Source organism: Crocodylus siamensis, chromosome 6 (assembly GCF_052110815.1).
Source record: "Crocodylus siamensis isolate JL-2025a chromosome 6, ASM5211081v1, whole genome shotgun sequence".
In the NCBI taxonomy this organism is placed as follows: Eukaryota; Metazoa; Chordata; order Crocodylia; family Crocodylidae; genus Crocodylus; species Crocodylus siamensis.
This window is the reverse complement of record NC_143400.1, coordinates 91594359-91619819: the sequence shown is the minus strand read 5'-3', so window position 1 is coordinate 91619819 and position 25461 is coordinate 91594359. Positions and strand designations below refer to the sequence as shown.

General features: G+C 49.0%; 1 protein-coding gene across 1 annotated transcript in view; it reads left to right on the top strand.

Annotated features, from left to right (window-relative positions):
• The window catches only part of MCF2L2 (MCF.2 cell line derived transforming sequence-like 2), a 232733-nt gene that overhangs the window by 16356 nt on the left and 190916 nt on the right, over positions 1-25461 (top strand). The window contains exon 3 of the mRNA XM_090055259.1: positions 15713-15827. Within this exon, the coding sequence (XP_089911385.1) occupies positions 15713-15827 (115 nt within the window). The remainder of the gene's footprint in view (positions 1-15712; positions 15828-25461) is intronic.

Genomic DNA, 25461 nt, shown 5'->3' with positions numbered 1-25461 from the left:
GGGGGTAAGAAATTAAAGAAACAGGTCTTTACAAAATGTAAAGGAAAAAAATATTTCTTGCAGTGAGACAAGTCTTTGGTTCATCAGGGAGCTGTGCATGTGTTCCCTTCACTCAGCGTTGCTGGCTTTTAGGATAAAAAATTGTGATGGTCAGAGGGTTCGAAATGATCTATGTGTACGATGCATTTCTTTGTCACGTCCTAGGCCTGCATGACGCTTATAGAAAATCAAAAGGGTGTGATGTTTGCCTCAAAGACATAGTAAAACTTTAAAGTGGTGTCTTCATTATGTAACCAACAGTAGGGTCTGTTTTGGCTCTGACTTTGAGCTAGGGAGGAGGATATGGCTTCTAGCACTCTGTCTCTGCCACAGATGACCTGTCTGACCTTTGGCAAGTCACTTAGCTGCTCTCTTGCCCTCGGTTTCCTCTTCTCTAGGCTGGGGATTTTTGCTTTCCTGCCTCATAGGGCTGCTGTAAGGTTTAACTCTTTCATGTATATAAAATGTCTTAAGAATCTTGTTTCTGTTTATCCAAACTTTGCTTGGATGCATTTTTTTCAAATACTGAATATGAAAGTCAAACCCCTTCCTCCAGCCCTTTCCTATCTGTGCAGGAGCCAGCTGACCATTGGGCTTGTCAGTGGGCAAAAGGACCAGGGAACTTTCCAATGCCACCAGCCGGCAACTGGAGCAACATCAGAGTAACCCCTCCCAAACCTTCCCCTCTTGCTCTTCCCCCAGCCCCCCCTCCCCACATAGATGCAATTTGGAAGGCCTAAAGTAGTTTCTGAATGCAGGAAAACCTATTAAAGGCTGGCCAGAATTGTGGTGACCCCATGCTACAGGGTGGCTTCAAGAACAGCATTATTCCCTGGACGGCATCTGGCCTGCTTTAGGCCAGGATCTAATGAGGAGAAGGCAAAATCTGAGTCCTAGAATCATACAAAATTAGGATTTGAAGGGACCTCAGGAGGTCACACCTAGTCCAACCTCCTGCTCAAAGCAGAACAAGCCCCAACTAAATCGTCCCAGCCAAGGCTTTGTCTAGCGGGGTCTTAAAAACCTCTTATTCCAGTCCTCACCTTCTAGTTGACGGGAGCTGTCGAGCTGTTGGCTTGTCTCTGCCTTGGAGAGAGAGAATCTGGCACCATGAGCCCAGGTCTGTAATACCAGCTTATTTGGTCTCAGGGGATGGACGGACAAATGAGCTATGCTGATGTAAGGGGGTCAGGAGTATTTACCAGTGCTGTGCCTCAGTGGTTTCATGGTAACTGTTTTGTGTGTTTGCTCTATCCCAAGTAAATGGAAGCTGAACTGGGATGGCTCACCCCTGAATGAAGCATGGCTGAGTTACAGCAATTTCGCTTCCTCTTACAGCAGGATAGAGCATTACCTGGGGCTTGGTTCAGTGCCACCTCCTGGGAGTCTAAGTGGACTAAGCGTGGTTCTATTCCACCCTGTTCAAGTCCCTGAAAATCCAGAAATGCGTCCGCTTTTGTGACACACCATCGTCTTGCCCTGAAGAGTCACAAAAAAGCAGCAAGGAGGTAGGCGAAGATCCACCCACCTTCTGTATGAACGGTTTTTCAGGGACTCGAGCAGGATGGAATGGAATCACACTTAGGCGCCTCAGTGCATTGAGGGGGTGAATAAGTAGAATAAAATCTGGTCTCTGGTGCATGATAAGTTGTTTTTTTTTTTTTTTTCCTGTTTAAGTTGGTTGAATTTGTCTACCCCTAACCTACCTCTCATTGCAGTAGGATGTTTTAGCTTGTCATATCCAACACAGCATAGTGATGCTGTGAGAAATTGCTAAGGAGAGCCAAGGAGGTGTAGGGGTCTGTCTGGTGGTGGTTCAGCCTCTGAAGCTTGTTAAACAAGCCTTCCTCCCCAGACGCTGGCTTTCACCCATGTTTTAAATGATGTCACAGCGTTACTAGATCTTATTTCTAAGGAGGACTGGCAGGCTCAGAGGTTTGGTAGCAAGCCGTAGACTGTAACGAATTTCCCCTCTAAAGTTTCCTATTCCAAATCCAGGCTTGAAGCAACTCCAAGTGGCAGATACAGGGGTGTGTACTGGAGCTGTTGCACCCTGCTTTGATTCTTCCTCAACCCAAAACCTAAAAACCGACTGCCTGGCAGCAGCATTTCTATTTAGGCAGCAGTGAGGGGGTCAATTGACTTCCTGGCTCACTACCATCTACCCAATTCCTGCTAATCTCTCATTGTTCCACAGGTGTTAACGACCCTCTCTCCTTTTCAGTGGTCTTGATGTTCCACTATCCAAACTATCCTTTCTTCTGTAATACTGCTGCTGTCTGTTAGACCTTCCTGTTAATGCCTCTCTTCTATTTCCCACCCTGTAGAGTGCTTTTAGCTCTAGCTAAAAACCTTAACTTAGGTGTGGTAATACTCAGATATGGAAATGACTGACAGTGAAGTATTGGAGGCGACTGTCAAGACACTCAGGAAGGCTAGATTTTGTTTTATGAATCTGAATAAGCGATGTACATGTAACTATAATGACTACAGGACTAATGAAACAAAATCCTCTGACTATTTTGACTGCTTTTTGCCTAGCTTGTTGTGTGTTTTGGACTTAAATATATTATCTGTGTAGCCCGAAGTCTTCCCCCTCTTCAGGGCCTGATTGGTGAGGAAAGGGAATCCCCCCCACCAATCATTTTTCACCCTTTCAAAACCCCAGGGCCAAATCAGTACCAGCTAACCCATCACATCTAGCAACTTAACATATATTCCATTGAAGTTATATTTGCTTTAGCTTTGAATTTAAACTGAATTCGATAGTGCTAGGCCCGTAGCATATTAGTAAAGATTCTAGTTTCTCTTTAAGTGGAGTGTGGCAGGGCACCTTTAGTGCCCGCCACTTTAGGAGGTTAAGCAGGCAGCGGAGCAGCCAGCAGGTGCGGTGCAGCCTACTGAAGCAGTCACATGACCACGGGAGGGCTTGTGGATTGGAGAATGAGGCTGAGCAGCCTCAATATAAACCTAGCCCCTCAAAGTTGAGCTGGCAGTTGCTGGAGGGAGCCAGAAAGAGAACGTCATCCAGCCCAAGTACTGCTTCTCTCAGAGCACATGGTGGTTAAGGGTATGAACTATGGGGATGGAGGAGGTTCCTGGGGAATGACCTAAAACGACACCCTGCTAGGGTAGGATGGTGTGATGGGGCTGTCTGTGGTGTGGTGGTCCCCAGTAAATGGCACACCAATTGCCTCCCTAGTGAAAGGCAAATATGGGGTGCCTTATAGCCTTAACCCCCCACAATCTGGTGGGTTACCCCACAGAAGGGACAGGAGGGGGGTCTGGGCATGTTATCAGACCTCAGACCCGAGGGGCATAAGGCCGAGAGCCTCAGTGAGGGGGTGGAGTAGTGGCCCTGTGATGGCGTGTGTAAAAGCAGCGAGGGCTGCGTAGAGTAGGGTTCACGTGGGCAACCTGAAGGACTGTGCTTGGGCCATGTAGAGGAGGGTCCATATGAGGGGGCCTGAAGGGCTGTGCATAGGCTGGGCTTGATTAAGTGAGATGAATTTGGAGGGGCCTGAGAAGGCAGACCCATATGTGGGAGAGAGAGCAACCAGCTCATAACCTGGCTGGAGAAACTGTCAGCTGGTCAGTGCTGGGGCCAGGACCAGATCAGTCAAAGGGCCAGAGTGCCCTCACTCAGGGACTCCCAGAGGCAGAGGCCTGGGCTTCCGACTGACCTGGAGGTGAGGCCAGGACCTGTGTGACCAAAGGTCCTCGAGGGGACTACAGCCAAGGGAGAAGGGTTCAGAGAGCTTGGCAGCCCAGTATGAGGCAGAGATTAGACTACCTGAGAAGGAGGTATCCAGGTGGGATCTGGACATCAGGCATGCATGGAGTGAGGCCCATCATGGGGCTGAAGCCTCATAGTGATGCCATCTGTGAGGCATGGGACATGGTGTAGGGACGGTACGGAGCCATGTATTACATCCTTGGCATCGGGCAGTAAATGGGCAGCCTCCCACATTATAAACAACTTAATTGGTTGCAGTAAAGCCGAGGCAGGCGGTTGGACTGCCCTACACAGGTGGGCGGGCCTGTGATTTGACCGGCTGGAAGACGGCCGCCTGTCACATGGAGAAAATGTGTTGTGTCATGTGTGATGGTGCACTGCACCATCTGCACCCCACTCTTCTCAAAATCCTAGATCTGCCCATGGGGGCTGCCGTGGCTCTTTGGTAGGTGACATGAACCAAGGTGAGTGATTTCTGTCTTGCTCCTAGTGCTCATCTGGTAACCATAATTGATTACTATCTTGTGTCTGAACAGAGGCACCAACAAGTTGTGGAGAAAGCCCTAGCTGCTCAGCTGCAAGTCCCTTGTCTACAGTAGAGCGTTCTGGTGTCGCTCCGATGTTGCAACAGCTGCCTTTCATCCTCTGGGATGATCCTACAGTGTGTCCGCCTGCCCATCAGAGGCTGCATTGACAGTGGGTCTTTCACAGGGGCCTGTGCAGGAGGTGCTTGGCGCAGCTTTGTACCACACCCAAAGTGGCAGAGCTGGCTTAGACTCTGCCTCCTATTCTTTCTTTCCTCACAGCCTGTGGGAAGGCTGATGCCTACCATCATGGCAGCTGCATTGTAGTGCTGGAGTGTGGTGATGAGGCATAACCTCTGCTCCCCAAGACCCATGTGGTTGCTCGTATAGGACAGAAGCAATTAAGGCATCTTAAAAACGTGTGTTGGGTACCGTGACCTCTGCTCCAAGGATCTGTAATGGGGAGGGTGGTTCCAGCGGCCCAGCTCTGCTAAGAAGGAAGGCTGTGTGCTATACAAGGGGACGATACAGGCTATGTCTACTTTTTACTGTGTCCCATGCTCCTGGGCTTTTCTGGTTGCCCCCTTCCCCTTTTTTCTGCCTTTCTCCAAGGCATTAAATGCTGGCTTCAACCCAAGCTGGGGATTTTGACTGAGCTATGCCAGTGTTCCTGCTGGGACTTAAAGCCAGAGGTTCCTGGCTAGAAGGTTTTGCCCTTCTGGTCAGGGTCAGACCAATATCATATTTGGGGTCAGGAAGGAATTTTACCCCGTGGTCAGATTGGTATAGACTGATGGGGGTTGCTTTTCTCTGTTTATAATAGAGGCACTCCCTGTGTCTCTATTATAAAGGGCATGGCCTGTTTCCTGGGATCTCTTGATCTTATTGAACCTTTTATTGAAGCAGGGTGTTGGCTGCCATGGTCCACCTGCATTACCTATGGCAGTTTAGGGTGTTTTATCTTAGAATTGTGGAATCATAGAAAATTAGGGACCTCAGGAGGTCGCATCTTGTCCAACCCCATGCTCAAAGCGGAGCAGTCCCAACTAGACCATCCCAACCAATGCTTTGTTTATCTGGGTCTTAAAAACCTCCAAGGATGGAGATCCCAACACCTCTCTGCATAGCCTGTTCCAGTGTTTTACCACCCTCCTAGTGAGAACATTTTTCCTAATATCCAAACTAAACTTCCCTTGCTGTAACTTGAGCCCATTGCTCCTTGTTCTGTCATCTGCCCCCACTGAGAACAGTCCAGCTCCATCCTTTTTTCAAACCCACCTGCAGGGACTTGAAGGCTGCTGTTAAATCCCTTCTCAGCCTTCTCTTCTCCAGACTGCATAATCCCAGTTCCCTCAGCCTCTCCTCACCAGTCACATGTCCCAGATCCCTAAGCAGTTTCATTGCCCCCCACTGGGATCTTTCCAATTTGTCCACATCCTTTCTGTAGTGGGGGGCCCAAAACTGGACACAGGACTCCAGATGGGGCCTCATCAATGCCAAATAGAGGGGAAGAATCACTTCCCTTGATCTGCTGGCAAGAGTCCTGCTAATGCAGCCCAGGATGCCATGAGCCTTCTTAGCAACAAGGGCACACTGTTGACTCATATTTAGCTTATTGTCCACTGTCACCCCCAGGTCCTTTGCTGCAGAGCTGCTGCTGAATCAGTTGGTTCCCAGCCTGTACCGGTGTGTGAGATTAGTCCACCCTTGGTGCAGGACTTTGCATTTATCCTTATTGAACCTTATGAGATTTCTTTCGGTTTTGTGTTGTGTCAGAGTTGACAGTAGTTTTATGAAGGCGGGGGGTGGACTAGATGACCTGTGGAGGTGCCTTCCAGCCCTACTTCTCTATGCTTCTATGAGGACCAGCGCACACAGATCACCTGTGGGGAAGCTGTCTATTGATGCATCTTACATTAGCTGTGTCAAGCTGGTTCATTGTGCCAGGGCAGAACAAATGCAGAAATGGTGGGACAGGAGAGGGCAGGAGGGAAGTTAGTAGCACCACTGCACATATAATACCTGTCTTTGGGGTACTGAGAAGCAGGGGATACCAAGACACATGGCATATGAAGCATTTGCTGGTGGCTGGGCCTACGGTGTGAGCAGCTCTTTGACTGATGACTACTAAACTGGCAATGAGATAAGGAGCAGTGGGTGGGAGATGGGCTGTAAAATGGGGACAAAAAGCCAATCTCCTTATGAGGACTATGCTGCATGTAGTGGGCGTGCCGGCTGCAACACGGCTTGCACGCAGCTTTCTAGCTCGAGCAGGATGCCGAGCCATTGGTGGAATTTCTTCCGCCAGTCGGGACAGGGTGCCCCCTACTTCTCCTTATTGCTGCATTTATGATCCGGGGCAGAGCTCCCGCAAAGAGGGTTCCTGGCAAGGTTTTTGCCGCCCCTCGCTCTGATTGGACCTTTTGCGATCCAGGGCGGAGCTCCATATGGCTATAAAAGAACAGCATGTTCAGCTGGGAGACCAGACCGGTGAGGGACGAGACGAAGAGGGGAGCCGAGAGAAGCTGGGGAGAGCTGCCCCAGCAGGCGATAGCCCTAGGCTCCTGAAGACACCGGAGGAGCCATGCCAGAGCCTCGGCCCTGGGAGCAGGGAGAGCCCGCTTGGATCCGCATGGTGCACACCCCAGTGCACGAAGCCCTGGGAGTGGTGAGAGACCGCTCGGGCCTTGTCAAGGGGCACCCGCCCTAAGGTGCCCTTGGAGCGCTGCCAGTCCCTTTCTTCCTGCAGGGACACCAGGCCTGGGCCCAGAGAAGGCGGGCTGAGCCCCACCCCTTGTCTCGACAGAAGACGGGGTCTTGGAGGTGCCCGGGGCCGGACCCCGGCCTATGAAGAAGGAACCCCCTGCAGCACGCCGGAGCAGCAGCTGGGTCCAGACGGGGCGGGTGGGGGTAGACACAAGCCTACTGCATCCCCACTTGGGACAGCCGTGAGTTCAGGGAATAGGGGCTTCGCAGGGGAGGGGCTGGAGAAAAGGGACCCCCCACCCTGCTCCTTTCAGAGAACTGGGTGAGAGTGTGCCCTACAAAGCGGGGAGCTGCACCTAGTATTTTGTAAACCAGTTGTACCATATGAGTTACGTTATATTTTAGCTGGTAAATAGTTTTAAGGTGGTTATTTTCTATTGGAATCTATTTTTCTTGTTGTTTAATTTGTTGAGTATTATATCAGGAATCTGGTACTTACCTGCTGGAGGCCCGCATGGGATTGCCCTGTGGGCCTAGTGGCTTACCTTAAGGATCTCAGGGTCCTGGGTAAGGGGGCTGCTTCAAAGCATACCCTGTGCAACCCCATTCCCGAATATAGTTATAATTATGTGCATGTATAAGGGTGTATAGTGGTTAATTTTCTCTAATATTATCTATTGCTTTGACATGTATATGGTTGTATATCATTCTTTATATGTTAAAGAAATTCTGTATATAGTTAAAAACCCTTTCTGTGGTGTGGCTCTGTGGAGAATAGAGGGATCTGTACCCGCGTCACAGCATCCCTGTCAGCACTGTTGGCTGCCCACCTATCCTATCTAACTGAGGACGGGGCACACCTTGGGTGTATCCGGGTTACATGCAAACACATTGAACTGTCTTGTGTCAAAGGATGACACCAGGGCTGCAAATCTGACCTCTTTCACGGGGCCTAGATTTGCCACATCCTCTAAATAGAAGCAAGGGAGTGGGGAAGGTGCTATGGCAATGGAGCTCAGTGGGAAATGTTGCTCTTGACTCCAGCAGGAACATCACTGGGCCCCTGAGGCAGTGCCCCTCTTTTGCATTTATAACCATCTTTAAAGAAACACATGAAAACCCCATCTAAGGCAGCTTCCTATAGAGGATGTGCAGCTTGGGTTTTTTGCTCTCAGGACACATGAAGCTGATTAAAACAACATTGTGTTCAAGTTCTGCTATGTTTTCAGGCACGAATAAATCGGGGTAAGCTAGAGTGGATGCCCACAGACTTCAGTGCCTCGTTGGAGGCTTTTCTGTCACTCCTTTCTTGTAAAAGGTGAGACTTGCTCTTCAGAAACCCTGTTACCTGCAAAACCGGAGACGTAAAAAGCATATAACGTGCAAGCCAAAGGAAATGGTTCACTAAACAGGAAGGAAAAGGCATTTCCAGATCTGTTGGACAAAAGCAAAGACCACAAAGCTGTTAAGGGTGCGTATAGGAATAATGCTGCTGGAATAATCCTTCGCTAAATCATCCTTTTGGAGCAAGGAAATGTCTCTCTCCTCCCCTACGAGCCCCAGTGACATCTGCTCTGAAGATGCAGCTTCTTCCCTTTCCCTTTGAAGTATCCAAGAGGGAGAAGGATCTCTCAGCCTGTTTAAACCTGGATGTTGTGTGTTGTTAACTCCTGTTTTATTCTAATAACCAATGAACATTTTGGAGAAGAGTTGTTTTCATTTAAAGGTCTGTCACATTGCCAGTCTGGTCAGCACACGTGTTCACAATAATATTGTGAAGAAGGAAATCCTTCAGGCTTCATTTCATTGCCATAAAGAACCTAAATAAAATCTGAAGCCCAGCTGGAAAAAAAAATTATTTACAGGCCATCTAGAGAGTTAAGTTCAGAGTCACTATCCCAGCGGGATACCTGAAGCAGGTCATACCTCTCCAGGTTGTTTCAGGCTGTCTGCAGCTTCATGCAGATGTCAGCCTGCAGTTAGTGCATAGTCCATGGGTTGACTTCACAGCCATGAGGGATCAGCACTTAGGCAGCCAAGTAGAAATTAAAATGTCTGGTGCAAAACCCAAGGTCACTGGTTGGCACCTACCAATGGCCAGATTTCCATATATGAAAGCTTCCTGCTCATCAGGAATTGTTTTTCATTCAATGAAAACAGGTCTGACAGCTCTCTTCCCCATTCTGCTGTTCAAGCAGTTCTCACTTCAATGCAACCTCAGTTGCCATTTGAGCAGCTCCACCCATTTTTCCTAGCAGGGGGCTGCTTTTCATTAGCGAGTGGGGAACCACAAATGGTTCAGCGATTCAGCCTTTGACTACTTTTGGAATGGAAAACTCAGGACTCCTGAGGGCTACGATATTTCCTGGTCCCGGATGCTGTGGTGCTCCGACTCCATGGCTGACAGCCCGTCAGGACTTGCACTAATAGAGAATCTCTGCATTGCCTGCACTTGTATCGCAATGAAGGTCTTAACTCCTCAGCTTCCTGTAAATTGGTCTCTCCGTCAAAGTTGCTGCAGCCGCACTGAATTATGCAAACTGCAATATGGCCTTTTCATAACTGCGGCCATGAGAGGGCAACGTGAACAAGCGCTGCCGACCAGGGCAGGGACAGCCTGCCTAAGATGCTTTGGAGCTTGTGGTTTTGGCTGCAGTCGGGATGGTATCTTAGTGAAATCAGGCATCCCTGCCTCCCAAATTACTGTCAGCCCATCCGACTGCTGACTGAAGTGTCAAGCCATCCTGCCATGCCCTTCTCTGACTTCTAAGGCTTCTGTCACCTTCCCAGCTTGGGTGCCAAGAATAACCTTTCATGCTTGCAGTCTTTCCCTTCTGGCAAAAACCCGTCCTGACCATTTCCAGCAGAGCTCTCCCGCACAGTTGTGGTGAAGCAAGATAGTTTGGTTTGAATTGGTAATTGTCTGGAGCTCCTTTCTGGGTTGCACATCTTTATTTGGTATGTAGGCAACTTTTTGGCTGTGCATTGCTTTCCCTTCAGCAATCAATAACAAGTACAAGGGGCATCCTTTTCTAAAAGAGTAGAGGGTTAGAGCAGAGGACTGGGACTCCAAATGTCTATCCTCCTCTCGGATCCAGACTCCTTGTGGGCCACTCAGCTGGCCTCTGTGCCATTGCTCAGCCATCTGAAGCAAAGGTCTGACAATACTGGGCCTATTAGTGTGCTTTAGCACCACCCCCACCCAAACCTCCTTTGGTCTCTGAGCACAAGGTAGGAGTTATCCATTGACTGATCATCACGTTCTCATCATGAAGTTTTCGCTATGGTGTGGTAAACACAAAGGGAGTGTGGTTACCAGAGCCAGTGGACCCAGGCATCTGCTCTGGCTCTGTAAACTAGATTAACAGAGTTTGTGCTGCCTATGCCAAAACCCGGTGTACACTCCAAGCCTGTCTGAGATGTTGCCGTCATAGAAGAGGCCAGCAGACTGCGGGACTATAGGGTGTTGTCTGGGAGAACAACAATACCTACTGAATCCCCCCTACCACTTACTGCAACAACTAGTTGTACCTTAGGTCTGTGCTTTTCAACATTTTTTTTCACTTACAGACCTCTTCAGAAATTTCGAAAGGAGGTACCTTTGGATTTTAAGCGTGGGTATTCACATACTTCGGATTGGTCATAGTCATCTATCCTGCACCCCTTAGACACAGTCTGCAAACCCCAGGGGTCTGTGAGCTACAGGTTGAAAACCACTGCCTTTAGGTGTCCAAGAGCTGGTCCCACCATGTGCATGGGAAACCAGGTTCACATGATTAGATTCTAATTATGAATTGCTGCCTTCCATGCCCCCTTTTCAGAAATACCCATCTCGTTCTGTGATTGCAGGAGCAGCGACAGAACCTACATGGTTACAGTTGATTACACATACGTAATGTTTCTTCCAGAGTTTAAAGCCAGATTATGTTAAAATCTGGGACTGCTAGAATGCTGCTATTCTTAGGCAAAAGCGGGCGTGCATTAGAATAGGGGCCCTTAGCAAAGTCCTGCTCCTGACATTGCTGACGGATTAATAAATAAATGTGTCCTTAGAAGAGAGCATTGCTGTCCCTTTCTATTCTATCTGCAGTTTCTCCCCTATAATTATTTGTAATTGCATTGTCAGAAAGGAGCCTGATCTGCCAACGGCAGCACCAACCGATCCCAGGACTAAAGCCTGAGTATGTGAGGCAAACTGTCACGAAGCACGTTAGCAGAGTTTAGTTTTTATCAGAGACCCAGCCAGGGGTCAGATCCTGCTCCCATTGAAGTGAACCACAGCAGTCTTCTTTGCAGTGGAAGCAGGATTAGTTTGTAAAATAGAGATAGGTGGCTAATTGCAGCAAGTTTTATGGCTTTTGGAGAGGACAGAAGGAGAAAAGGAGCAGGCACTGATTTCTGGGACATGCGTTAAGGAGAATTATCTTTTGTAGCATCTCTTAGTTCTCAAATTAAAACACATGATTTAAATTCAGAGCCATTCCAGGACACTGTCAGGTGAAATGCCACCGCAAGGTTACACTGCAGAACAGAGATTTAACAACATTTTATATCGGTAGAAATGTTCTTGTTACTTTTTTTTCTTTTTCTCATTACAAAGGAAAGACTATTTAAAGCAAATAAACCTTCCTTTTCAGTGCACCTGCAGTGCATGTGAGCCTGAAATTGAAACATAAGTGAAATTGGATAAAGTTCTGTTTAACGACAAAACACAAACAGCACACGGTGCTTGTCGATTAGGTTTTAAATGCTCTTGTTTTATTTGCGATTCCTAGAAACACAGACGGGGCATTTGTTCCTATAAATATGTAGGGTCTGATTTACACCAGTGCAGTGAGGGCACGTGAGACGTTCCCACATCCTGAATCATAGCTCCTCACACCCATCTTGCTCCTCTTGCTCTTTAGTTCCTGGCTCCATGGCGATAGCTGCCTTGGGACGAGTGACTAAGGCATCTTTCCACAGCTCCAGAGTCATTTGTGCCGAAGGCCACCTTGGATGGAAGCGGGAGCCTGCAGTGCTGTTGTAAGGCATAAGCACAAGACTGGGCCCTGGGCCCCAGCACACATCAGCCAGTGCTGAAACAAGGCACGTGTAATGTTCTCCCGGGAGGGTGCATACCGAAGAGCCTGGCCAAGCAGGAGCATGTGGATGTGCCCGAGCTGAAATACGCCAAACTTGCCTGCAGACATGATTGAGCATGGTCGCTGCCACGGCGGTCGAATGATGAAATATGCAAAGGCCCCCAAGCAACACCTCCAGGGTCTCCAAGACCCTTCGCATGGCCCAGGGCACCTGGTCATTCAGGCTGGGGAGAAAAGGAGGCCTGAGGCGAAGCTGGCCACCGAGACCAGCGTGCCATAGCCACACAAAGCTCCAGTGGACCTCTCTTTTTCTCCCCTCATTGACTTCATGCCTGTCCACGCTCCCCTCACATTTGGGACGACACCTCTCACTCTCTCACTGCTGCACACTCCTCCCCACTCCCTTTCCTTCTCTCAGTCTCTCCTTAAATTGCCCTTTTCAGTTCCCTTCTTCTTCCTCTTCCAGTTACCTTATCAGTAAGCTGCCCCTTCTCCCTTCCTCATATATAGTCCTTCTGCATGGGAACCTCTACAGGAATTTTGCCTAAGGACTGCAGGGTTTGGCCCTGCTGTCCCCACTGGTTTCTAATTTGTATCCCTTGCCCTGCTAGTACCCTCAGGAGCCAATTAAAGTAATTTAAGCAGTTGGAAAAAGCCTGGCTGTGACTGCCCGGATGGTGAGGGTGGCTTCCCCCAAGGGCTGTCATTTGCCAGCTCACAATCTGCAGAAATTTGCATAGAGATCTGAATATAGCAAAGACTGCGGCAAATCCTAGTTTTGTATAAAAAGAAAGGCATTGACAGCTCTGGCATTTTGAAAAGCCTGGAAATCCTCTGGCAGGAGCACAGCAGCACTTTCAAGCTCTTCTTGTACATAATGAGCTTCCCTCCCCTGTCATTACCTCGTTAACCAAACTGACAGCAAGATTTTTCCTTGCAGCCTGAATCCCCAGCTACTGTTACCGCTGCAGGCCAGGGTGGGGATGGGACCATGTCATTCCTCATGTGTTACCGCTATTGGGTGTGATGTCACATTTTGGGGGTTATGAGCTTCCCGTCATGATCATCCTTTCCAGTCCCAAACCTGCCCTCAGCTACATCCATGCAGTCTCACAGATTTCAGTGCATGGGAATGCCTGAGGCCTTTCCATCTTTGAAGTATTCTCCAAATATTGCTGACCTCAAGAATCCTTCAAATTGGAGGCATCAGCAGGCAGAGTCCTATTGCTTTTTTTTGGGTGGGGGGGATGTTGGAGGGGGGAAGGGAAGGAGAATAAAAAATACTTTTTTTGCCTTAAAAGACTTTTTTGCTTTCCTTGTTGAAACTGGTTTTGTAGCTGCCTCCAATTTTGGGATCCGCCAGATGAGTTGTTCATGAATTCCTGCATTACATCCCGAAACAAAGGGGACTTCCACCTACGCCACCAGCTGCAGTCTCTGCTCTCGTGGGCAGTCACCTCAGACTATTCCTTCCACAAACTGATCGAGGTCCATCCTGACACCAGTTGGCTTTCAGCTCCCGCAGCTCGAACCTCACTCTTCAAACTATTGCATGAGGGAACAGCAGGAGCTGAGTAGCACCGTTTTGCCTGCTCCACAGTTGGGGAGAGAGGAGCAAGGGAGGGAGAGCACTACTCTTTCCTTCCAAGCCAGAGCGGTGCATGCAGGGTGGCAGAGAGGGGTGAAGGGTGTATAGTTGCTGGCATGACAGAGGGGCTGGGTGTGCTGCAGAGACTGCTTGAAGCAGCGAGGGGTGAAAGCATGAGAGGAAGGTGAGAATGAAAGGATGCAAGGATGTCTGGGTGCATGCACTGAACTGGACTTGCAGTTTATTTCCTATGGCACTGCCCTCCTTTCCCACGAGATGGCACTAAATATCTTTTCTGAAACTAACCATCCAAGGATTTTAATGCTCTCCTCAGCATTGAGGAAGTAGAGGTAAAGTAGTGCAGCAGCAGTAGAGGTAAATTCTGTCTGGTTTGGGGCGATTCCAGTCCACTGCAGCCTGTGGACAGTTTGGATTAGGACAGCCCTCAGCCAGGAGTTGGCATTTGCCCTCCCCCATAGTTAAGACAGAGTCAGATTTATTTAATAAATACATTTGATTTATTTATTTTAATCCATAAGATTTATTTCATAGTCAGTTCAGTGCAGCACTGATGATGAGTGGTGTTTCTTGCCTTCTGTTTGGGCCTCGGTTTGAACCTCTCTGGAACTGTCTAGCTCCTGGCAGGGAGACAGTCCTGGGTGTTTTCATGCCATTGGCCTTTTCCATCTGTAACTAAAATAGTCTGATATTTTTAGAAGAGCGCCAAAGGGGTCAACAAGTTTTAAATGTCCAAATACAGCCTCTGCTTTGTCAGGCATCTCAGCTGAAAAATGACCTTTTTGTGGTCTCTGGGAAACATTATAGCAAAGAGGCGAGAAGCTGGGCTGGCTGGGGATCAGCAGGGCCACCAAGGTGTGTGGTTAAACTGAATCACTTTCTACTTCAGTATTATCTCAAGCTAAGAGGAACCTGATTTTCAGCTGGTGTGCACGAGCCTACTGCCATGGGAGAGGAAGGATATTTTGGCATATATCAACTCAGGCTGTGGCCCCTAGTCTCAAGCAGGGTTGCGGGACCTTATGAGATGGTGAGAGTGGCGGGGAGCAGGGGCGGCTACCAGACAGCATGGTGGGGAGTACAGCAAGGAGTAATCACGGGGACACCTGGTTTGGGGATTAAACTGGTGATTTTTGCATTGTGGACACCAGGCTATTGAAATGCCTAGTTACCAAGTTACTTTTATACTTACTGGCTTTTGGCTGTTGTCATAACAGGTAACCCAAGAGAGGCCTTAGCCACCCAGGTTGCCTCTCCATCCAAAGCCTGTAGGAATTTGGATCAGTTTGGCAGAGGGCCAAGCCTGGAGTTTGGTGCTGAGGTTCCCAGTGAGAATCCAGCAAAGCACCTTCATGTTGTAACTCTGTAGGGAGTGGAGCTTGTCCTGTGCGTAGGATGGAGCTCTCTTGCCTGGATGACAGAGCAATTCAGCATAATAAGAGGATAAAAAGATAGCAATGTCCATCGATGTGGCTAGAACTCCCCTCTGGGTGTATTTTTGAGAACTAAAGCCTCAGGGGCAGGTTGCTCCTGGGGTTGTGTTATTCCTTGTTCATGAGTATTCATAGTTTTATTACTTCTATTTCCATGGTGCTCGGAGGCCTAGTTAGGATCAGGGTTGCTTTGTGTGAAGTGATGTATCGTACATAGGGAGACCTGGCCTCTGCCCCAAAACAGCTTGGTCCCCAGGTCAGATCATAGGTACTGGCGGATCCCGATGGTATTATAAAGTGTTACCACAAATGGTCAGTTGAGAAAAAGAAAGAACTCAACCAGGTTCAAATCACACAGTGGTAGATTTGGGAAGGGACCCCAAGGGTCAGATTCTCAGCAGAGGTAAATCTGGGTAAATATTGGATCCCAGGCCTCCTTCATCACTGTCTAGTACCATATCTATTGGGTTAGACAGCATCTCGGTGGGGAGTGTGGCCACGCTCCGTGGCGTGGTAGGTGCTTGCCAGTTCTCTGCTCCTATGACATTAAATCTTTTGACCTCTTAACAATCTCTCATTTTCAGGAGGAAGAGGGAAGGATGGGGCGCCCATCATCACCTTCCCAGAGTATGCAGGGTTCAGCGAGATACCTGACGAGGACTTTCTGAACGTGGTGACATATTTAACCAGCATTCCCAGGTGAGCCAACACACAAAAGTCTGTCATTTCTCTGAGCTTTTGCTTTCTCCATTGGCTTGCTGCTTGTTATTGCATTCGGGGATTTGCATGGTGTCAAGTCATATTTTGTACTGGACCAGCTGTATACTTGGATGAGATGTCAGACGAGCTTTCAGGCACAAAATGCTCTTCCTCGGATCTGGAAAAGAAGCAGGAAGGGCACTTTGTGCCCCAAAGCTTGTCTAACATCTTTCCCTTCTATAAAGTTGACCCAGGAGAAGACATGACCTCACCTCATCTTGCTTTCTGCGTGTTACTTGGACCGTCAGAGCTACAACGTTATTTCACTGGATTGCAGTCAGCGCATTGGAGCTTGTGAGAGATTGCAGGCAACAGCCCTGCAGAACAATGTCATCCAGCCCTGTGGAGACAAAAAGCTGAAGGCCTAAGTGTCATGTCTTACGCATAGGGGTGAATTCCATCTGCACAGAACAGGGACATTGCCAGGTTGGCTGGACTTGAACAGCAGCAAGAGGTGGAGCAGAATATCATTGGAGCTAAGCAGTTGTAGGGTGATTATGTGTATTAATGTCGCTGCTTTGGACCCTGGGCACAGCAAGTAAATGGATATAGCAGAAAGATCTTGTCCTGGAACAGACCCTTGCACAGGTAGCTAAAGGATTTTTACAGTCTCCCAAGTACCATGACACCTGAGAGCATTTCCAGGCTGAATAACCCCATGGCTCCCAGCCTTTCATCATAAGGTCTGTTTTCCTGACCTCTAATCATGTGCATGGCTCTCCTGTGCACCCTCTCAAGCTTCTCCACATCCTTTTTGAATTGTGGAGCCCAAAACTGGATGCAGTACTCCAGCTGTGGCCTCACCAAGGCTGAGTACAACGAGAGAATGACGTCCTGGGATTTGATTGAGAAGCATCTAAGTATGCAGGCCAGCGTTTTCCTTGCTTTACTAGCCGCAGCATCACATTACAGGCTCATGTTCATCTTGTGGTCAGTGATGACCCCCAAGTCTCTTTCATCTGTAGTGCTAACCAGCGCAGCACTGCCAAACCTATAAGCATGCTGCTGGTTTTTCCTCCCAAGATGGAGAACCTTCTGTTTTTCAGTGTTGAAAACCTCCAGGATCTTGTCCGCCCATTTCATGAGCCTGTCAGGATCTGCCTGGATCACCCTCCTGTCTTTAGGTGTGGATGCTTTACCCCAGAGTTTGGTGTCATCAGCAGACTTGGCCAGTCCACATCATTGATGAAGATGTTAAATAGTATAGGCCCTAGGACAGAGCCTTGAGGGACCCCACTGGTGACTGTGCACCAAGACGGTTGGCTCCCGTTGACCACCACCCTCTGGGTCTGACCACAGAGCCAATTCCCCAACCAGTGGATCGTGGTGAGGTCAAGGCCACAGTTGGCCAGTTTAGCCAAGAGGTGATCGTGTGATACCAGATTGAAGGCTTTTTTAAAGTTAAGATATACAACGTCAATCTCTTCCCCCTTGTCCAGGTGATAAGTCACCTGGTCATAAAAGGAAATGAGATTGGTGTTAGATGCTGCCGTGTGTCACTGAGGAACCTGGCAGTCAGTGGCACTTGGAGGGGTGAGAATACTGATGGAGGGGATTTGTGAAGCCTCTTATTGAACAAAATTGATGCCATCCTGTGTGAACTTAGAGGTCCTAGTTTGCCTTGTCCCAACTGCTCTGTAGCTAATGCCAAAGCGAATAAGTTTGAAAGGCAGCTCCCCAAACTTTGGAGCAGGAGACAGGTTCTGGACAGCTGTAAATGGTCACAGGTCCCTTGAAGTCAGCAGAACTATGACAGTCTGTCACCAGCTGATGGTCTGCCCATGTTTGGGGCATTATTGTGCCACCATGTTCAGACAAAAAAATAAGGTCTCTTAGGGAAGGCTTAGTGTTACACTCTTAGTATAAACCTACCTAGTTGTGTCTCTTTTCTACAGGCCTGCTCCAAAATCAGTTGAAGTCAGGAGAAAGATGCCTTGACAACTTCAGCGAGCATTGACTGGAGCTTGACAGTCTCCACCTTAGATGATAATATAACTTGAGTGCTTTGTTTTTTCTTGATCAGCGCTCTCCAGTGTCATGCAGCAGCCATGTGAAATAATAGACTGAGGACAGCCCTAACAATTCAGCCTTGTTTGGTAGCACAGTGCACTCTTTGGGTTGGTGAAGAGAGGGAGAGAAGCAATGTATTGGACCATAGTGAGCCCCGTTGATTAGAGCTATCACTGTGACGAGCCTTTTGTCTGTGCTGTGGAGGGATGGTGTGTGAGACCTTGTAGTGCTGAAGTGGAGTGTCTAGGCCTTACACTAAATGCATCTTTCATCCAAAAAGGAGATGAGAGGCAAAATGCTGGTGTCTCATTCATAAGTGGGGGGCTGGGGAGCGGAGATGGAGGATGGTCTCTGGTCCACGGACCACCAGGTCTATAAGAAGCTGGTCAGTGTTTTCAGTGGAATATTGTACCATGGCTGGTGTGCCTGTAGGATCTTAGTTCAATGTAACTATATCAAGCTGTTTTGTGACATGAAGGGTGGTGTTGGGGGGAGATCTATGGGGCTGTATGAAACAGTGAGTCACAGAAAGGCAGCTGAGTTCCACCGACCCCATCTTCCAGCCAGAGCGACATATTTGCTGCTGCTTTGTTCGCTGGGAGGGTTTCCAGCATCAGGATGTTTTCCCTGTCCTCCAGCCAGAAGTCACCCTAAGCCAACAAAACAAGTTCATGTTCCTGAAGAAATGGTGCCAAGGCACTAAAACATGGTAGTTGAATTACTTTTTGTTGCCTCCCCCCCAAAAAAAAAATTGGGTGAGTGTCACATTTTTCCTTTCTCCTCACCCTATCCTTGGATTGTGACCATGTGTGTCAGCCAGAAGCAGGGCTGAGGAAGAAATGACGGTTTCTTATTTGCTGCGGTCTTGTGTGCAAAAGCTGCTGGGAGGGGAACAAAAGAAAAATGTGGCTCCTTCAAGTCCTGGGACAAGTTTTCCAGCTCCTGTACCCACAGATGGGAGTGCCAGAACAGCTGACAAGAGCTATGCAGGGTATCTAACAGCTCCATTGTTTGACTCTGTCTGTGGGCCATCTGTTCTGCAGAAAGAGACCTCATCTACTGCATGTCATCAAGATGGGGAACATGACTGTCTATAGGATGATGACTCCGGCAGAGAATACCCACACACTGTTTACCACTGTGTGTTTTGCAGCGTGGTCATGATTTAGCAGAAGTACCTCCACTCACTAATAGTGATGATAAGAGGGAAGAGGTTATGCTTGCAATGGTTTTCCTTTGCTTGTTTGGGCTATGTCTACACCACTTCCCCAACACTCCTGATGATGCCATCTTTAAGCCTACCCAGTCCACCTGTTCCCTTCACATAGGCCAAACCCAGAAATGAGGGCACTCCTCACTACCGTTCCCAAGGTCTCAGCTTCTGGTGTGCTCGGGAGCAGTGGTGGGGACAACCCTCAGGGCAGTTTCACCATCTCATTTCTAGGTTTGATGTGTTCAGAGCATTGGCAAGGAGAAAGGAATATCATCCTTGTGTGGGAAGTGTTGTAGACATATTCTACTAGTGCTCATCTGAGATTGTGGGCAGGTCGGCTAGTTACTGCCAGGTAAGATAATAGAGTGTAAGCTTGCTGCATATTACTTATTCTGCAGTAACTATCTGTGTGTACACTCTTACCCTGTGGTAAATGCAAGGTCATGTATCCTGCTTTCTTTCCTTGCAGGAGTTACCGCGCAATATTTGCTAAGCTAAGTTCACACTGTAGCTTTCTGCAGAGCTCTAGTTTGTGCATTTATACTTTGAGATCCCAAAGCAATGCATACATATCAATTAATTAACCCTTTGAGGCAGGGGAATTATGTTACCCCAGTCTCATAGGTGGGGAAACGGAGGCACAGCAAAGGCCAAGATCAATCAGATAAAAGTCAACAAGGACACGTGCAAAATCCTGCACCTGGGATGGAAAAATTGCATGCACAAATACAGACTGCAGCCTATCAATCATTTCTGCCCCTGATTAATAGGCTGCAGTACTACAGAGAAGGACCTGGGGGTTACAGTGGACCATGAGCTGACTAGGAGTCAACAGTGTGCTCATCTCTGGAAGTTTTCAAGAGCAAGTTGAACAGATACTTAGCTGGGATGGTTTAGTCAGGGATAATCCTGCCTTGAGTAGGTGACTGGAAAAGATGACTTTGTGAGGTCCCTTCCAGCCCTACTTTCCCATGATCTGAAGTTTCTGTCAGCCTTGCCCATAGCATCTGGCACTGCCTGCTCTCTCACTGAATGAAGTAAGCTGCTAACTACTTACATTGAGCAAAGGTGATGGAACCAGGTCTAAGTGACAGAGCTGGGACCTGAACCCTGATATCCTGCTTCTCAGCCAGTATTTTGGCCATTGGCCTCCAGACCACTGTGTAGAAAAGATTACAATGAATGCAGCTTAAGGAATTTGGTTGGTCTCTGATGCTTTTGGAAGGAGCAACCCCCATTTCTCTCCAGTCACTGCTTGGATTCCCAGTCCTTTTAGTCCTAGGTGTCTGTCTAGCATGGGAAGTGCCTAAACTGCAATGTTGGATGGTTGATATCTGACCCAATAATACAGGCTGGGAGCTGTGAAGGGTGGGGTGGTGCTTCTGTTTTGTGTTTGACAGAGCCTTGTGCGTCTTCAGTTTGCTAATCTGTGCATAGAGCAATTGTCTTTCCCTTTAACCCAGGGATGGGCAATTATTTTGGGTGGAGGGCTGCTTACTCAGTTTTGGCAAGCCATTGAGGCAGCCAGGGGCAGAAAAATATTAATTTCCTAAATTTTTTTAGGGGGTCCCGCGGGCCAGATAGAATGGCTTGGTGGGCCGCATCTGACCCGTGGGCTGCATTTTGCCCACCCCTGCTCTAACCCCACTGAGGCTGTAATATCTCATTTACCATTGTAACAATACAGGATATTAGTGTTGCAATGGATGTATCACGAGTAATAGGTCCCACTTTGTCCTACTCCCAAAGCAAATGGAGACATCTAGGGAGAAAACCAGGTGGCTAGGGAGAGGGAGATTGTGGGGAATTACCAAGGCCACCACCATCAGTCATCCAGACCAAAGAGCATGCTGAAAAGAAGCAGGTTCTGCTGATTGAAAGACTTGGCATAGAAATATGCCGCTGCACACAGAGCAGAAAGTAAGACAGATTGGTCTGACTTCCAGACAGACCTGCCATCCTGCAGCAGGAGGTAGCATCCAGGTGTTCATTGCACAGAGCTCTGCAGTCAGCAAAGTAAAATGAGTAATTCCTTCCAATCAGAGAATCGGTACAACTGTTCCTGTAGAACATGTGCTTCCTCTGGCATAACTGTACTTCTGTCATGGGTGCCATGCACAGCATGTGCAAAAGACAGATGTACACTGACACATGGAATGGTATAAATAATGGACTCATCTTATAGACTTCCGGGTAGCTACATCATTAGCTATTACCTATGTAACACCAGGAATTGAGCTGGAGATCTTAAAGCGCAGCCTCTCCTGTTAGAAATGAAAGACCTGCTCTACCAACTCAGGCTTTACAAGGCTCATTACCTCCTGTATGTGAGGTCCAGCTACTGCTAGGGGAACAAGAGTCCTATTCTGAGGAGAGGTACATGCATGGCCTACAATACACAGTGGCTTCTTACCCATTTCTGCCCACACCAGGAATCTCTTCCCTTCTGAGCCCTATCGAGCAATTGCTTAAGAAGACAGATGGGCCTTCCTCCTTGCCTGATGGGTCATTAAACTTGGCTTCTGTTGGAGTCTCCTGTAACAGAGTTCACACCTCAGGACTGAAGCACCACAGCTAATCTAGCATGTTGCAAAAAGCAGAAACTTTCACACAGCCCCACTCCGGGCTTCACAGGGCTAAATGTGTCTACGTTCGCTTTGGAGACAAGTTTGGTATCTATTTACCACGTACAGTTTGCTGCAGAGCTTTCCTTGCCAGGACCTGAGGTCTGCCCGGTGTGCTCCATAGTGAATAGTAGTAATATAGTATAGCAATATGCGAAGGAGACGATATTAAGAAAATGAAGAGTGAGGTCTTTGTAATGCCCTGTCTATAAGTATCTCTCTTCACTGTACCTCTGCCCATATCGATGTCTCCTTTTCTTGCCCCCAGTCCTAATGTCCCATTGTCACTCAGGGCCAAGTAACACTTAGTCCTTGGCATAGGTTCTATTTTTGTGTGCTACACTGAAACAGGATCGTTTGCTGACACTAACTCTGTTCCCCCAGCTAAATTTAGGCCCTAAATCAGCCCTGACTAACTGAAAACAAGAAATACAAGCGCTGCTGTGCCATCTGGCTGAAGACGGGCAGGATCACCCTGTATGCCAAGGTCAAACGAAGGGGGTAGTATTGCACCAGGTGGATGCATAGACCCACACTCCTCCCCACGTGCCTTTTCCAGTATGATTTGAGACTCCCCCATGGTGTCCAGACCTGCCTTCCTCGCTGTGTCCCATATGTCAGTCTGTGGCAGGAAAGGTTTAAAGGACCGTGTTCCCCTGAGTAGCTTTCTCAGCCTTGACCACATCCCATTGCTTTACCTTGTCTGCCCTGATGGCCTAATGCTAGGCAGCTGCTAGTTCATATTTTGTTCTTAGCTGCTTTGCTGAACTGCTCTGCGTTTCCTGTATCACAGGTGCTTATAGTCCCTTTCTCCTGCTGCTTCCTGGATCTTCTGTTTTACTTGTCTTCTCCCCTTCCTCTCCCCTGTTATTTTTGGATGCAGCAAGTCCATAGTTGCAAGACCATGGGACATTCAACAATACAGCTGAACACTTTGTGGCCTGGCTTCTCATTTCTGCTCACTTGGTGGTCTGTAGCACACACCAACCATGGCATCACCCCTTGCTCTCCCCTGGTGACCCTAACCAAGAGACTCCCAACAGGCCTATCTCCAGTTTCATACAGGAGCTCTGAGCAATCTTACAGCTCTTTTACGTAAAGATCAGCTCCTGCTCCTCTTCTCCCCTGCCTGTCTGGCCTGAACAGTTTAGGCCCATCCATAAGTTCTCCAGTCATGCGAGCTCCCACCAGATCTCTGTAATGCCAATCATGTTGTCATTCTGTAACTGTGCAAGGATTTCTGGTTCGCCCTGCTTGTTTCCCAGGCTCCGTGCGTTCATGTATAGGCACCTGAGGTAACTAGCCAAATGCCCTACTTGCTTTCTTAGGATAGAGCAGCCATGGAAAATAATGGGAGGAAGACGCACAAAGAGAGCAACTGTTCTGTTTGACTAATTTGGGAATCAGTCTTTTGTGGGTCATCTGTGTCCCATGCAGAACATGGGCACCCGAAGTCGGCCATGTGGCCATCCAAAGGGCTGGAGTGTAAGAGGGAGGGAATGCACCACCATAGTCCTGCTTGAGCCTCTCTGCCCTGTGGCCTGAGGTCTAAGAGAGGATATTCATGGGTTTACTTATTCCCAGGATTGAGAAGAAACAGGGAGCAGAGGGGATGAGTGGGTGGAGCTAAGCTGGAGTGGAACCTATGGTAGTTGGTGGCTTGATGGGAAATTCATTATAAACTGCTAATTCCTGGAAGTGGGGAGGAACTGTGAATTGAATTGTGCAGCCTTCCACATTAAGGCATTTTACTCTCTGGCTCTCATATTTAAAGCTGAGTCAATCTATTGCGTAACAATTTTTCATTTCTTTGTCTGTCTTTCAAGTGAAATGGGATGGGGTTACCTCCTTCAAGGTCAACAGTAGCAGCTAAGAAGCAAATATTTACAGGCTGGTGTTCATTGTCCCCCATCTCCTCCCAGGGCAATTCTTGGCAATATTTGTTTCAAGAGAAAGTCACTTCCCTTTTCCTGGCTTGCATTTTCTTTTCTGCATGTAGTCTTCATGTTAGTGATCAAATTGTTTCCCTTGTTGTTCTTATGTTGTCTTACACCTCCCTAAAACACATCCCAAAGACAGGAGAACCTCTAAAGAGATGACAGTTAGGCTCCGGAGCAGCGAGAGATGCGTAGGTGAAAGCCCGCCGTGTCTCCGCTCCCCCGAAGCCCCCCAGACACCCCCCAGCAGCTGTGGAGCCCCCTGCCGACCCCAGCACAGCCAGAGGCAAGCGGGGCCTGTGGTGGGAAGGGGTTAACCCCTCACTGAGTGGGAGGAGGCGGCTGCGTGGAGCCGGCTGGGTCAAGCCCCGCCCAGGCCCCTACTTGGCCCAGCCCCCCAGGGAGCCACGCGACTGGAGTCGCGGGAACAGGCTGCTTGTCTGCCAGCATGTGAGTTAGCGCGGAGCTCGCACAGGAGGAGCTCCAGGCCACAGTCCAGTGACTGCGTGCCATCAGGGACTGTGAGCAGGAGATCGACTCCTACTGCCAGGCCCTTCCCCCCCAGGAGCCGGAGGGTAGAGCACCGTCTCCCTCCAGGACAAAGGAGGACTCTGGGACCTCCCGCTCTGCCCAGTCAGGGGCATGGACCAAGGTGGTCAAGGGCCCGAAGGCCCGCCGCACCAAGGCCCCTGCCCCGCCAGAGCTTAGCAACAGGTTTGCACCTCTTGTTGCTCCAGCAGCGCCTGCTCAGTTACCAGCTCCCACTGGCAGCACAGGCTCAACCACAGCTACCGTCCCTGCCCTCCCCAAGGCAAAACGTAAGGTGTTTGTTGTGGGAGACTCCATCCTGAGGGGGACTGAGGGGGCAATCTGCCGCCCCGACCCCTTAGCCCAGGAAGTCTGCTGCTTCCCGGGGGCCTGCATCCGAGACATTGCGGAGAGGATCCCACAGCTCCTGTGGCCCACAGACCACTACCCTATGCTCCTTATTTATGTGTGCACCACTGACACAGCTCAGAGCACTTCCAGCCGGGTCATGAGGCACTACAGGGATTTGGGAGCGGGACTAAAGGGTCTGGGGGCACAGGTGGTGTTCTCGTCGATCCTCCCAGTCTCGGGCTATGAGCTTAGGTGGGACAGGAGGATCCACGTAGTCAACCAAAGACTGTGGCACTGGTGTCATTGGGAAGGCTTTGGCTTCCATGACCACGGTCTGCTCTTTGGCAAGAGAGGCAGCGAGCTGCTGGGAAGAGATGGCCTCCACCTCTCTCCCCTGGGGAGGAGGCTCTTCTCAGGCAGACTGGATGACCTGCTCCACCGGGCTTTAAACTAAGCCCACTGGGGGAGGCGGGGACTACTGCCACTGCTGGCCTGCTGAGCAACCCTTGCAAAGCCAGCAGACCAAGGCACTTAAGGGACCCCATCCCTGCCCCAGCCCTGGTACAATCTGCGGGCAAAGGAAGAGCCCCTAAGGGCACACTTGCCTGCCTGTACACTAATGCCACGAGATTGGGGAATAAACAGGAGGCTCAATGCAAAGAATTATGACGTCATAGGGATAACGGAGACCTGGTGGGACTGGACCTTGGGTATAGCTGGCTATACCGTGTACAGGAGGGATCGTGTAGATAAAAGGGGTGAGGGTGTAGCTCTCTATGTTAAGGAAAGCTACATGCCCCTGCAAGCTGATGTTGGCGACCAGAGTGCATGACTGGAGACCTTCTGGGTTAAAATCCATGGGGAACACAGCACAGGGGACACAATGGTGGGAGTCTACTACAGACCTCCCA